A 14263-nucleotide genomic window follows, 5' to 3' on the forward strand; every position below is an offset into this window, starting at 1 on the left:
CCACTGATGATAGTAGAGATACCACTGGTGATAGTAGAGATACCACTGATGATAGTAGTGATGCCACTGATGATAGTAGAGATACCACTGATGATAGTAGTGATACCACTGATGATAGTAGAGATACCACTGATGATAGTAGAGGTACCACTGATGATAGTAGAGATACCACTGATGATAGTAGAGATACCACTGATGATAGTAGTGATGCCACTGATGATAGTAGAGATACCACTGATGATAGTAGTGATGCCACTGATGATAGTAGAGATACCACTGATGATAGTAGTGATACCACTGATGATAGTAGAGATACCACTGATGATAGTAGAGATACCTACCACTGATGATAGTAGAGATACCTACCACTGATGATATTAGAGGTACCACTGATGATAGTAGAGATACCACTGATGATAGTAGAGGTACCACTGATGATAGTAGAGATACCTACCACTGATGATAGTAGAGATACCTACCACTGATGATAGTAGAGGTACCACTGATGATAGTAGAGATACCACTGATGATAGTAGAGATACCACTGGTGATATTAGAGGTACCTACCACTGATGATAGTAGAGGTACCACTGATGATAGTAGAGGTACCACTGATGATAGTAGAGGTACCACTGGTGATAGTAGAGATACCTACCACTGGGGATAGTAGAGGTACCACTGATGATAGTAGAGGTACCACTGATGATAGTAGAGGTACCACTGATGATAGTAGAGATACCACTGATGGTAGTAGAGATACCACTAATGGTAGTAGAGGTACCACTGATGATAGTAGAGGTACCACTGATGATAGTAGAGGTACCACTGATGATAGTAGAGATACCACTGATGATAGTAGAGATACCACTGATGATAGTAGAGGTACCACTGACTATAGTATAGATACCACTGATGGTAGTAGAGATACCACTAATGGTAGTAGAGATACCACTGATGATAGTAGAGATACCTACCACTGATGAAGTAGTACCACTGATGATAGTAGAGGTACCACTGATGATAGTAGAGGTACCACTGATGATAGTAGAGGTACCACTGATGATAGTAGAGGTACCTACCACTGATGATAGTAGAGGTACCACTGATGATAGTAGAGGTACCACTGATGATAGGAGAGGTACCACTGGTGATAGTAGAGGTACCTACCATTGATGATAGTAGAGGTACCACTGGTGATAGTACAGATACCACTGATGATAGTAGAGATACCACTGATGATAGTAGTGATACCACTGATGATAGTAGAGGTACCACTGATGATAGTAGAGGTACCTACCACTGATGATAGTAGAGGTACCTACCACTGATGATAGTAGAGGTACCACTGGTGATAGTAGAGGTACCACTGATGATAGTAGAGGTACCTACCACTGATGATAGTAGAGATACCACTGGTGATAGTAGAGATACCACTGATGATAGTAGAGATACCACTGATGATAGTAGAGATACCACTGATGATAGGAGAGGTACCACTGGTGATAGTAGAGATACCACTGATGATAGTAGAGGTACCACTGATGATAGTAGAGATACCACTGGTGATAGTAGAGATACCACTGGTGATAGTAGAGATACCACTGATGATAGTAGAGGTACCACTGATGATAGTAGAGATACCACTGATGATAGTAGAGGTACCACTGATGATAGTAGAGGTACCACTGATGATAGTAGAGATACCTACCACTGATGATAGTAGAGATACCTACCACTGATGATAGTAGAGGTACCACTGATGATAGTAGAGATACCACTGATGATAGTAGAGATACCACTGGTGATATTAGAGGTACCTACCACTGATGATAGTAGAGGTACCACTGATGATAGTAGAGGTACCACTGATGATAGTAGAGGTACCACTGGTGATAGTAGAGATACCTACCACTGGGGATAGTAGAGGTACCACTGATGATAGTAGAGGTACCACTGATGATAGTAGAGGTACCACTGATGATAGTAGAGATACCACTGATGGTAGTAGAGATACCACTAATGGTAGTAGAGGTACCACTGATGATAGTAGAGGTACCACTGATGATAGTAGAGGTACCACTGATGATAGTAGAGATACCACTGATGATAGTAGAGATACCACTGATGATAGTAGAGGTACCACTGACTATAGTATAGATACCACTGATGGTAGTAGAGATACCACTAATGGTAGTAGAGATACCACTGATGATAGTAGAGATACCTACCACTGATGATAGTAGAGATACCACTGATGATAGTAGAGGTACCACTGATGATAGTAGAGGTACCACTGATGATAGTAGAGGTACCACTGATGATAGTAGAGGTACCTACCACTGATGATAGTAGAGGTACCACTGATGATAGTAGAGGTACCACTGATGATAGGAGAGGTACCACTGGTGATAGTAGAGGTACCTACCATTGATGATAGTAGAGGTACCACTGGTGATAGTACAGATACCACTGATGATAGTAGAGATACCACTGATGATAGTAGTGATACCACTGATGATAGTAGAGGTACCACTGATGATAGTAGAGGTACCTACCACTGATGATAGTAGAGGTACCTACCACTGATGATAGTAGAGGTACCACTGGTGATAGTAGAGGTACCTACCACTGATGATAGTAGAGATACCACTGGTGATAGTAGAGATACCACTGATGATAGTAGAGATACCACTGATGATAGTAGAGATACCACTGATGATAGGAGAGGTACCACTGGTGATAGTAGAGATACCACTGATGATAGTAGAGGTACCACTGATGATAGTAGAGATACCACTGGTGATAGTAGAGATACCACTGGTGATAGTAGAGATACCACTGATGATAGTAGAGGTACCACTGATGATAGTAGAGATACCACTGATGATAGTAGAGGTACCACTGATGATAGTAGAGGTACCACTGATGATAGTAGAGATACCACTGATGATAGTAGAGATACCACTGGTGATAGTAGAGATACCACTGATGATAGTAGAGGTACCACCGGTGATAGTAGAGGTACCACTGATGATAGTAGAGATACCACTGATGATAGTAGAGGTACCACTGATGATAGTAGAGGTACCACTGATGATAGTAGAGGTACCACTGATGATAGTAGAGGTACCACTGATGATAGTAGAGATACCTACCACTGGGGATAGTAGAGGTACCACTGATGATAGTAGAGGTACCACTGATGATAGTAGAGGTACCACTGATGATAGTAGAGATACCACTGGTGATAGTAGAGGTACCACTGATGATAGTAGAGATACCACTGATGATAGTAGAGGTACCACTGATGATAGTAGAGATACCACTGATGATAGTAGAGATACCACTGATGATAGTAGAGATACCACTGATGATAGTAGAGATACCACTGATGATAGTAGAGATACCACTGATGATAGTAGAGGTACCACTGGTGATAGTAGAGATACCACTGATGATAGTAGAGATACCACTGATGATAGTAGAGGTACCACTGATGATAGTAGAGGTACCACTGATGATAGTAGAGGTACCACTGATGATAGTAGAGGTACCACTGATGATAGTAGAGATACCACTGATGATAGTAGAGATACCACTGATGATAGTAGAGATACCACTGATGATAGTAGAGATACCTACCACTGATGATAGTAGAGGTACCTACCACTGATGATAGTAGAGATACCACTGATGATAGTAGAGATACCTACCACTGATGATAGTAGAGATACCACTGATGATAGGAGAGATACCACTGATGATAGTAGAGGTACCACTGATGATAGTAGAGATACCACTGATGATAGTAGAGATACCACTGATGATAGTAGAGGTACCACTGATGATAGTAGAGATACCATTGATGATAGTAGAGATACCACTGATGATAGTAGAGATACCACTGATGATAGTAGAGATACCACTGATGATAGTAGAGATACCACTGGTGATAGTAGAGATACCACTGATGATAGTAGAGATACCACTGATGATAGTAGAGATACCACTGGTGATAGTAGAGATACCACTGATGATAGTAGAGGTACCACTGATGATAGTAGAGATACCACTGATGATAGTAGAGATACCACTGATGATAGTAGAGGTACCACTGATGATAGTAGAGATACCACTGATGATAGTAGAGATACCACTGATGATAGTAGAGATACCACTGATGATAGTAGAGATACCACTGATGATAGTAGAGATACCACTGATGATAGTAGAGGTACCACTGGTGATAGTAGAGATACCACTGATGATAGTAGAGGTACCTACCACTGATGTAGAGATACCTACCACTGATGATAGTAGAGGTACCTACCACTGATGTAGAGATACCTACCACTGATGATAGTAGAGGTACCACTGATGATAGTAGAGGTACCACTGATGATAGTAGAGATACCACTGATGATAGTAGAGATACCTACCACTGATGATAGTAGAGATACCTACCACTGATGATAGTAGAGATACCTACCACTGATGATAGTAGAGATACCTACCACTGATGATAGTAGAGATACCACCGATGGTAGTAGAGATACCACTGATGATAGTAGAGATACCTACCACTGATGATAGTAGAGGTACCACTGGTGATAGTAGAGATACCTACCACTGATGATAGTAGAGATACCTACCACTGATGATAGTAGAGATACCACTGATGATAGTAGAGATACCACTGATGATAGTAGAGATACCTACCACTGATGATAGTAGAGGTACCACTGATGATAGTAGAGGTACCACTGATGATAGTAGAGATACCACTGATGATAGTAGAGATACCGCTGATGATAGTAGAGATACCACTGATGATAGTAGAGGTACCACTGATGATAGTAGAGATACCACTGATGATAGTAGAGATACCTACCACTGATGATAGTAGAGATACCTACCACTGATGATAGTAGAGATACCACTGATGATAGTAGAGATACCACTGATGATAGTAGAGGTACCACTGATGATAGTAGAGATACCACTGATGATAGTAGAGGTACCACTGATGATAGTAGAGGTACCACTGATGATAGTAGAGGTACCACTGATGATAGTAGAGGTACCACTGATGATAGTAGAGGTACCACTGATGATAGTAGAGATACCACTGATGATAGTAGAGATACAATTGATGATAGTAGAGATACCACTGATGATAGTAGAGATACCACTGATGATAGTAGAGATACCACTGATGATAGTAGAGGTATCACTGATGATAGTAGAGATACCACTGATGATAGTAGAGATACCACTGATGATAGTAGAGATACCACTGATGATAGTAGAGATACCACTGATGGTAGTAGAGATACCACTGATGATAGTAGAGATACCACTGATGATAGTAGAGGTACCACTGATGATAGTAGAGATACCACTGATGATAGTAGAGGTACCACTGGTGATAGTAGAGATACCACTGATTATAGTAGAGGTACCTACCACTGATGATAGTAGAGATACCACTGATGATAGTAGAGATACCTACCACTGATGATAGTAGAGGTACCACTGATGATAGTAGAGATACCACTGATGATAGTAGAGGTACCACTGATGATAGTAGAGATACCTACCACTGATGATAGTAGAGATACCTACCACTGATGATAGTAGAGGTACCACTGATGATAGTAGAGGTACCACTGATGATAGTAGAGGTACCACTGATGATAGTAGAGATACCTACCACTGATGATAGTAGAGGTACCACTGATGATAGTAGAGGTACCACTGGTGATAGTAGAGATACCTACCACTGATGATAGTAGAGATACCACTGATGATAGTAGAGATACCTACCACTGATGATAGTAGAGGTACCACTGATGATAGTAGAGGTACCTCTATGCACATAAACAAACACAAAAAAATGTAGAAAATATAAATTGTCACTTTTGTTCCTCAGAATTATATTTAATAAGCTATTATTGTTATCCTCATACATTTCATATTATATTACAAAACAGAAAAGTACACCAAAAATACACCCTAGTTACAGTACGTATGTATACCAAGAATACACCCTAGTTACAGTACGTATGTATAGCATGCATCACAATGCGTCGGAGGAATGTTTACTGTGAATCCATGACACTTTTACGTTACACAATATTTACATTGTTGTGTTGCGCTAACAACGTGCCTCACTGTGGTAGGGCTGGAAGGAAACTGCAGAAAACACACAGACATGTTTACAGTATTAGCATGGAGGAAGGAAACTGTAGAAAACAGACAGACATGTTTACAGTATTAGCATTGAGGAAGGAAACTGTAGAAAACAGACAGACATCTTTACAGTATTAGGTGTGGGTGTGTTCCTGGAGAGGTTTTTTAACATCTCAGGCAGCTCATAAATATGACATATTGAAATCTTCTGAGATGTGCAGCATGACTGCAAAACAGACCACCTGGAACACACCCAGTGTGTGTGAAGCAGCAGACCCAGACCTTTCAGGAGAAGTCCTGGTGAACTACACAGTATGCAGAGGAAAGCAGAGGAACGAGGGACTAGGGACACATAGTGACTGTCTGTAGAGGAGGAGGGACTAGGGACACACAGTGACTGTCTGTAGAGGAGGAGGGACTAGGGACACACAGTGACTGTCTGTAGAGGAGGAGGGACTAGGGACACACAGTGACTGTCTGTAGAGGAACGAGGGACTAGGGACCCACAGTGACTGTCTGTGAGACCAGAAATAGACAGCATTTGTAGAACCAGAGACCATATATTTAGCCTGGGTATAAGTATGGCTCTATGTCAGACCTTTAAAACACATGCATGGCCTGTCACATCTGTAACAGTATAGCTAGTTATTCCCACAGATGAGAAGTGGAGCCATTCAGACAGTACTGTCTGGGACACAGTGAATTAGATGAGGAAGTGGATCCCATTCTGAAAGTACTGTCTGGGACACAGTGAATTAGATGAGGAAGTGGATCCCCCATTCTGAAAGTACTGTCTGGGACACAGTGAATTAGATGAGGAAGTGGATCCCATTCTGAAAGTACTGTCTGGGACACAGTGAATTAGATGAGAAGTGGATCCCATTCTGAAAGTACTGTAGGGGACATAGTGAATTAGATGAGGAAGTGGATCCCCCATTCTGATAGTACTGTCTGGGACACAGTGAATTAGATGAGAAGTGGATCCCCCATTCTGAAAGTACTGTCTGGGACACAATGAATTAGATGAGGAAGTGGATCCCCCATTCTGAAAGTACTGTCTGGGACACAGTGAATTAGATGAGGAAGTGGATCCCATTCTGAAAGTACTGTCTGGGACACAGTGAATTAGATGAGGAAGTGGATCCCATTCTGAAAGTACTGTCTGGGACACAGTGAATTAACTCTGTGGACTCATCATTTCATAATGATTGGCAGTGCTGTTTATAGGCAGATGGGCAGGAAGCATCCGTTGATATTAGTGGCATAGTTACTTACCCCTCTGCATTAAAAACCCTGCAGAGAGATTCTAGTGCAAAACCTCAGTCCTCACTATCTAGGCTATAAAAAGGCAATAAACAACATGAGCATTCCTAGGCTTCGTTCCTAACGGTACCCTATTCCCTATGTAGTGCACTGCTTTTGAGCTGAGCTGTATGCACCCTGGTCTAAGTAGTGCACTACTACCCTATAGACCCTGGTCTAAAGTAGTGCACTACTACCCTATAGACCCTGGTCTAAAGTAGTGCACTACTACCCTATAGACCCTGGTCTAAAGTAGTGCACTACTACCCTATAGATCCTGGTCTAAAGTAGTGCACTACTACCCTATAGACCCTGGTCTAAAGTAGTGCACTACTACCCTATAGACCCTGGTCTAAAGTAGTGCACTACGTAGGGAATATGATGCCATTTGAGGGGCTCCTCTAGTCTGGAATCCCAAACACTGTTTGCATAGACTAAAATTAGTTCCAGAGAGTTTTCAATAGTTTTCAATCTCCTCTCTCTTTTCAGGAGATTCAATAGTTTTCAATCTCCTCTCTCTTTTCAGGAGTTTTCAATAGTTTTCAATCTCCTCTCTCTCTTTTCAGGAGATTCAATAGTTTTCAATCTCCTCTCTCTCTTTTCAGGAGATTCAATAGTTTTCAATCTCCTCTCTCTTTTCAGGAGATTCAATAGTTTTCAATCTCCTCTCTCTTTTCAGGAGATTCAATAGTTTTCAATCTCCTCTCTCTCTTTTCAGGAGTTTCAATAGTTTTCAATCTCCTCTCTCTCTTTTCAGGAGATTCAATAGTTTTCAATCTCCTCTCTGTCTTTCAGGAGAATCAATAGTTTTCAATCTCCTCAATAGTTTTCAATCTCCTCAATAGTTTTCAATCTCCTCTCTGTCTTTCAGGAGTTTCACTAGGACTTTGTACTTGTGCGTCAATGTCAAAGTACGTTTGACTCTATGTACTTGGCGTCTGGTATTTTAAAAAAGGCAGTTAACTTAACACCTTAAATTGCCTCGTTGAAGCAAGTCGATTGAAGCAAGTTGAGTGCTAGGTGCTGCTGGGTTCAGTTTGGAACCTTTCACCTGCTGAATGCCTTAGGGCTTATCTGAAGCATCCGTCATCTAGGAAGAGATGGAGAGAGACCATGGTGGTGTCAACGATGGCACCCTATTCCCTACGTAGTGCAAACAAGTAGTGCACCATCAAGGGAATAGGGTGCTATTTGGGATGCAGTGGGGTAACCCGTTAACACCCAACTCTAGAGGTTACTACAGGTCAGACCGTATCTCATTAACACCAAACTCTAGAAGTCACTACAGGTCAGACCGTATCTCATTAACACCAAACTCTAGAAGTCACTACAGGTCAGACCGTATCTCATTAACACCAAACTCTAGAAGTCACTACAGGTCAGACTGTATCTCAGGTCAGACCGTATCTCATTAACACCAAACTCTAGAAGTCACTACAGGTCAGACCGTATCTCATTAACACCAAACTCTAGAAGTCACTACAGGTCAGACTGTATCTCATTAACACCAAACTCTAGAGGTTACTACAGGTCAGACCGTATCTCAGGTCAGACCGTATCTCATTAACACCAAACTCTAGAGGTTACTACAGGTCAGACCGTATCTCAGGTCAGACCGTATCTCATTAACACCAAACTCTAGAGGTTACTACAGGTCAGACCGTATCTCATTAACACCAAACTCTAGAAGTTACTAAAAGTCAGACCGTATCTCATTAACACCAAACTCTAGAGGTTACCACAGGTAAGACCGTATCTCATTAACACCAAACTCTAGAAGTTACTACAGGTCAGACCGTATCTCAGGTCAGACCGTATCTCATCAACACCAAACTCTAGAGGTTACTACAGGTCAGACCGTATCTCATCAACACCAAACTCTAGAAGTTACTACAGGTCAGACCGTATCTCATTAACACCAAACTCTAGAGGTTACTACAAATCAGACCGTATCTCATTAACACCAAACTCTAGAGGTCACTACAGGTCAGACCGTATCTCAGGTCAGACCGTATCTCATTAACACCAAACTCTAGAGGTCACTACAGGTCAGACCGTATCTCATTAACACCAAACTCTAGAGGTTACTACAGGTCAGACCGTATCTCAGGTCAGACCGTATCTCATTAACACCAAACTCTAGAGGTCACTACAGGTCAGACCGTATCTCACTAACACCAAACTCTAGAAGTTACTACAGGTCAGACCATATCTCATCAACACCAAACTCTAGAAGTTACTACAGGTCAGACCGTATCTCATTAACACCAAACTCTAGAGTTTACTACAGGTCAGACCGTATCTCATTAACACCAAACTCTAGAAGTCACTACAGGTCAGACCGTATCTCATTAACACCAAACTCTAGAAGTTACTACAGGTCAGACCGTATCTCATCAACACCAAACTCTAGAAGTTACTACAGGTCAGACCGTATCTCATTAACACCAAACTCTAGAGGTTACTACAGGTCAGACCGTATCTCATTAACACCAAACTCTAGAAGTTACTACAGGTCAGACCGTATCTCATTAAAACCAAACTCTAGAAGTTACTACAGGTCAGACCGTATCTCATTAACACCAAACTCTAGAAGTTACTACAGGTCAGACCGTATCTCATTAAAACCAAACTCTAGAAGTTACTACAGGTCAGACCGTATCTCAGGTCAGACCGTATCTCATTAAAACCAAACTCTAGAAGTTACTACAGGTCAGACCGTATCTCATTAACACCAAACTCTAGAAGTCACTACAGGTCAGACCGTATCTCATTAACACCAAACTCTAGAAGTCACTACAGGGAAAACAGGAAGTCATAGGAAGTAGTGGGAAGTGCAGCCAAAGGAAAACCACTGCAAATACTACTGTACCTTAGGGAGAAGTACACCGTTTAAACTTAATATCACCACAAAATGAATAGGCCGCATCAAAGAAACAAAACACTAAAAACATTGAAATGAATCCCACTGGAAGGCACAATGAAATGGACAACGTTTAGACTCCTTTCGAAAACAAATACTACTACAAAAAAATAAAAACAAATATCTCAGAAAACAAAAGTTCCTTGAGTACGGTGTCTTGGCATTGGTTGTCTAGTGAAGAGAAGGGGAGGGGTATCGACCAATACAACCTTGACTGATTCTGATGCCCCTCCCATTAAACACAGCCTGAGGCAGCCTCTCAGAAGTACCAGGATGGAAGAGCCTGAGGCAGCCTCTCAGAAGTACCAGGATGGAAGAGCCTGAGGCAGCCTCTCAGAAGTACCAGGATGGAAGAGCCTGAGGCAGCCTCTCAGAAGTACTAGGATGGAAGAGCCTGAGGCAGCCTCTCAGAAGTACCAGGATGGAAGGGCCTGAGGCAGCCTCTCAGAAGTACCAGGATGGAAGAGCCTGAGGCAGCCTCTCAGAAGTACCAGGATGGAAACTCTCTCTTTACTGTTAAGGAGAGAGCCTTGTGTGGCCCAACTAGTACTCTATTCCCTATGTAGTGCACTACTTTACACCAGGGCCCAAGGTGCTTTGGTCAAAAGTAGTGCACTATAAAGGGAATAGGGTGCCATTTGGGATGCATTCAGGGAGGAGAAGGCAACGAACAGAAAGAGGTTTAAAAAGTCCCTGGTAGGCGGGCGGATCAGGCCGTTCTGGCAGCTCAGCCCCTGTTAGATGGACAGAGGGAGAGAGGTGTTCAGTCGTTGTGTTTATCCGAGGCTGTGAGGGGAGGGGCTCGTTCAGTAGTTGTGTTTATCCGAGGCTGTGAGGGGGGGGGGCTCGTTCAGTAGTTGTGTTTATCCGAGGCTGTGGGGGGGGGGGGGGCTCGTTCAGTTGTTGTGTTTATCCAAGGCTGTGAGGGGGGGGGCTCGTTCAGTCGATGTGTTTATCCGAGGCTGTGAGGGGGGGCTCGTTCAGTTGTTGTGTTTATCCGAGGCTGTGAGGGGTGGCTCATTCAGTCGATGTGTTTATCCGAGGCTGTGAGGGGGGGGCTCATTCAGTCGATGTGTTTATCCGAGGCTGTGAGGTGGGGGATGGCTCGTTCAGTCGTTCAGTCGATGTGTTTATCCGAGGCTGTGAGGGGGGGGCTCATTCAGTCTTTCAGTCGATGTGTTTATCCGAGACTGTGAGGGGGGGCTCGTTCAGTCGATGTGTTTAGCGGAAGCTGTGAGGGGTGGGGCTCGTTCAGTCGATGTGTTTATCCGAGGCTGTGAGGGGGGTGATCTCTGACAGGTCTTCTTGGGGGAACACCACGAAACACAGCTTCTGACCCACGTAGGTCACACACTCTGGAACAGACAGGCAGGGGGGTCAGAGACATATACAGTGAAGTCCCTGACTTCAACACGTGACTCAACATGATGGTGTTTGGGTGACTCTGGAAAAGCAGGCTTGTACTGCCCTCTAGTGGTAGATGACAACTTCATGACTAAAATGTAATTCTGTTGTAAGACGCATATCCTGCAGACGGCAGCATGTCATTCTGCTGCCTTATCAGTGTCGATGCGGAGACGGCAGCATGTCATTCTGCCTTATCAGTGTCTATACAGAGACGGCAGCATGTCATTCTGCCTTATCAGTGTCTATACGGAGACGGCAGCATGTCATTCTGCCTTATCAGTGTCGATACGGAGACGGCAGCATGTCATTCTGCTGCCTTATCAGTGTCGATGCGGAGACGGCAGAATGTCATTCTGCTGCCTTATCAGTGTCTATACAGAGACGGCAGCTTGTCATTCTGCCTTATCAGTGTCGATACGGAGACGGCAGCATGTCATTCTGCCTTATCAGTGTCGATACGGAGATGGCAGCATGTCAGTCTGCTGCCTTATCAGTGTCGATACAGAGACGGCAGCATGTCAGTCTGCTGCCTTATCAGTGTCTATACGGAGACGGCAGCATGTCATTCTGCCTTATCAGTGTCTATATGGAGACGGCAGCATGTCATTCTGCCTTATCAGTGTCGATACGGAGACGGCAGCATGTCATTCTGCTGCCTTATCAGTGTCGATACGGAGACGGCAGCATGTCATTCTGCTGCCTTATCAGTGTCGATACGGAGACGGCAGCATGTCATTCTGCTGCCTTATCAGTGTCGATACGGAGACGGCAGCATGTCATTCTGCTGCCTTATCAGTGTCTATACGGAGACGGCAGCATGTCATTCTGCTGCCTTATCAGTGTCGATACGGAGATGGCAGCATGTCATTCTGCCTTATCAGTGTCGATACGGAGACGGCAGCATGTCATTCTGCCTTATCAGTGTCGATACGGAGACGGCAGCATGTCAGTCTGCTGCCTTATCAGTGTCGATACGGAGACGGCAGAATGTCATTCTGCCTTATCAGTGTCGATACGGATACGGCAGCATGTCATTCTGCTGCCTTATCAGTGTCGATACGGAGACAGCAGCATGTTATTCTGCCTTATCAGTGTTGATACAGAGACAGCAGCATGTCATTCTGCCTTATCAGTGTTGATACGGAGACGGCAGCATGTCATTCTGCCTTATCAGTGTCGATACGGAGACTGTAAGTTGCTCTGACTAAGAGCGTCTGGTGAATGACCTACATGGACTTGCAATACAAGGAGTGTAGGAGTCACTCACCCACGACCCTGTAGACACATCTGGGCTTGTTCTTCCAGTGGACTCCGACGAAGTAGACGGGTACCCCGGTGAGCATGATGACGATCCCCATGCCACACACCACAGGCTCCGAGTACAGGCTGAACCCCAGCAGCACCGCCCAGAACACCAGGTAACTGATAGGGACCAACACACTCACCTGAAGGGAGAGGGGGAGGAGGGAGAGGAGAGAAGGGGAATCAGGAGAGAATAGAGGGAGGGGGGCGAGAAGAGGGAGGATGGGAAGGATGGGGGAGAGGGAGGAGGGAGAGGAGAGGGAGGAAGGAAGGAAGGACACAGAGTTAGAACTAATGCTCCGAGTACAGGCTGAACCCCAGCAGCACCGCCCAGAACACCAGGTAACTGATAGGGACCAACACACTCACCTGAAGGGAGAGGGGGAGGAGGGAGAGGAGAGAAGGGGAATGAGGAGAGAATAGAGGGAGGGGGAGAGAAGAGGGAGGATGGGAAGGATGGGGGAGAGGGAGGAGGGAGAGGTAGGAAGGAAGGAAGTAATAGAATGACAGTTCATTTCCTGGTTTCCCATCAGTGATAGACTGACAGTTCATTTCCTGGTTTCCCATCAGTAATAGAATGACCAGTTCATTTCCTGGTTGCCCATCAGTAATAGAATGACAGTTCATTTCCTGGTTTCCCATCAGTAATAGAATGACAGTTCATTTCCTGGGTGCCCATCAGTAATATAATGACCAGTTCATTTCCTGGTTTCCTATCAGTGATAGACTGACAGTTCATTTCCTGGTTTCCCATCAGTAATAGACTGACAGTTCATTTCCTGGTTTCCCATCAGTGATAGACTGACAGTTCATTTCCTGGTTTCCCATCAGTGATAGACTGACAGTTCATTTCCTGGTTTCCCATCAGTGATAGACTGACAGTTCATTTCCTGGTTTCCCATCAGTGATAGACTGACAGTTCATTTCCTGGTTTCCCATCAGTGATAGACTGACAGTTCATTTCCTGGTTTCCCATCAGTGATAGACTGACAGTTCATTTCCTGGTTTCCCATCAGTAATAGACTGACAGTTCATTTCCTGGTTTCCCATCAGTGATAGACTGACAGTTCATTTCCTGGTTTCCCATCAGTGATAGACTGACAGTTCATTTCCTGGTTTCCAATCAGTAATAGACTG

The 14263-nt window shown here is 44.0% G+C and overlaps 1 protein-coding gene across 2 annotated transcripts in view; it reads right to left on the reverse strand.

Moving 5' to 3' along the window:
- Positions 1-11303: 11303 nt before the first annotated feature.
- LOC116359611 (asc-type amino acid transporter 1) overlaps positions 11304-14263 on the reverse strand; it is an 80360-nt gene continuing 77400 nt past the window's right edge. Inside the window, exons 10-11 of one of the 2 annotated variants that reach the window (XM_031812559.1) lie at positions 13092-13269; positions 11304-11772 (exon numbers count right to left, since the gene is read on the reverse strand). In XM_031812559.1, the coding sequence (XP_031668419.1) occupies positions 11669-11772; positions 13092-13269 (282 nt within the window). In that variant the 3' untranslated portion in view covers positions 11304-11668. Of the gene's footprint in view, positions 11773-13091; positions 13270-13382; positions 13496-14263 lie in introns of those variants that run through there. The other variant, XM_031812558.1, reaches the window with a different exon arrangement.

Source organism: Oncorhynchus kisutch, unplaced genomic scaffold (genome assembly GCF_002021735.2).
Source record: "Oncorhynchus kisutch isolate 150728-3 unplaced genomic scaffold, Okis_V2 Okis03b-Okis08b_hom, whole genome shotgun sequence".
NCBI lineage: Eukaryota > Metazoa > Chordata > Actinopteri > Salmoniformes > Salmonidae > Oncorhynchus > Oncorhynchus kisutch.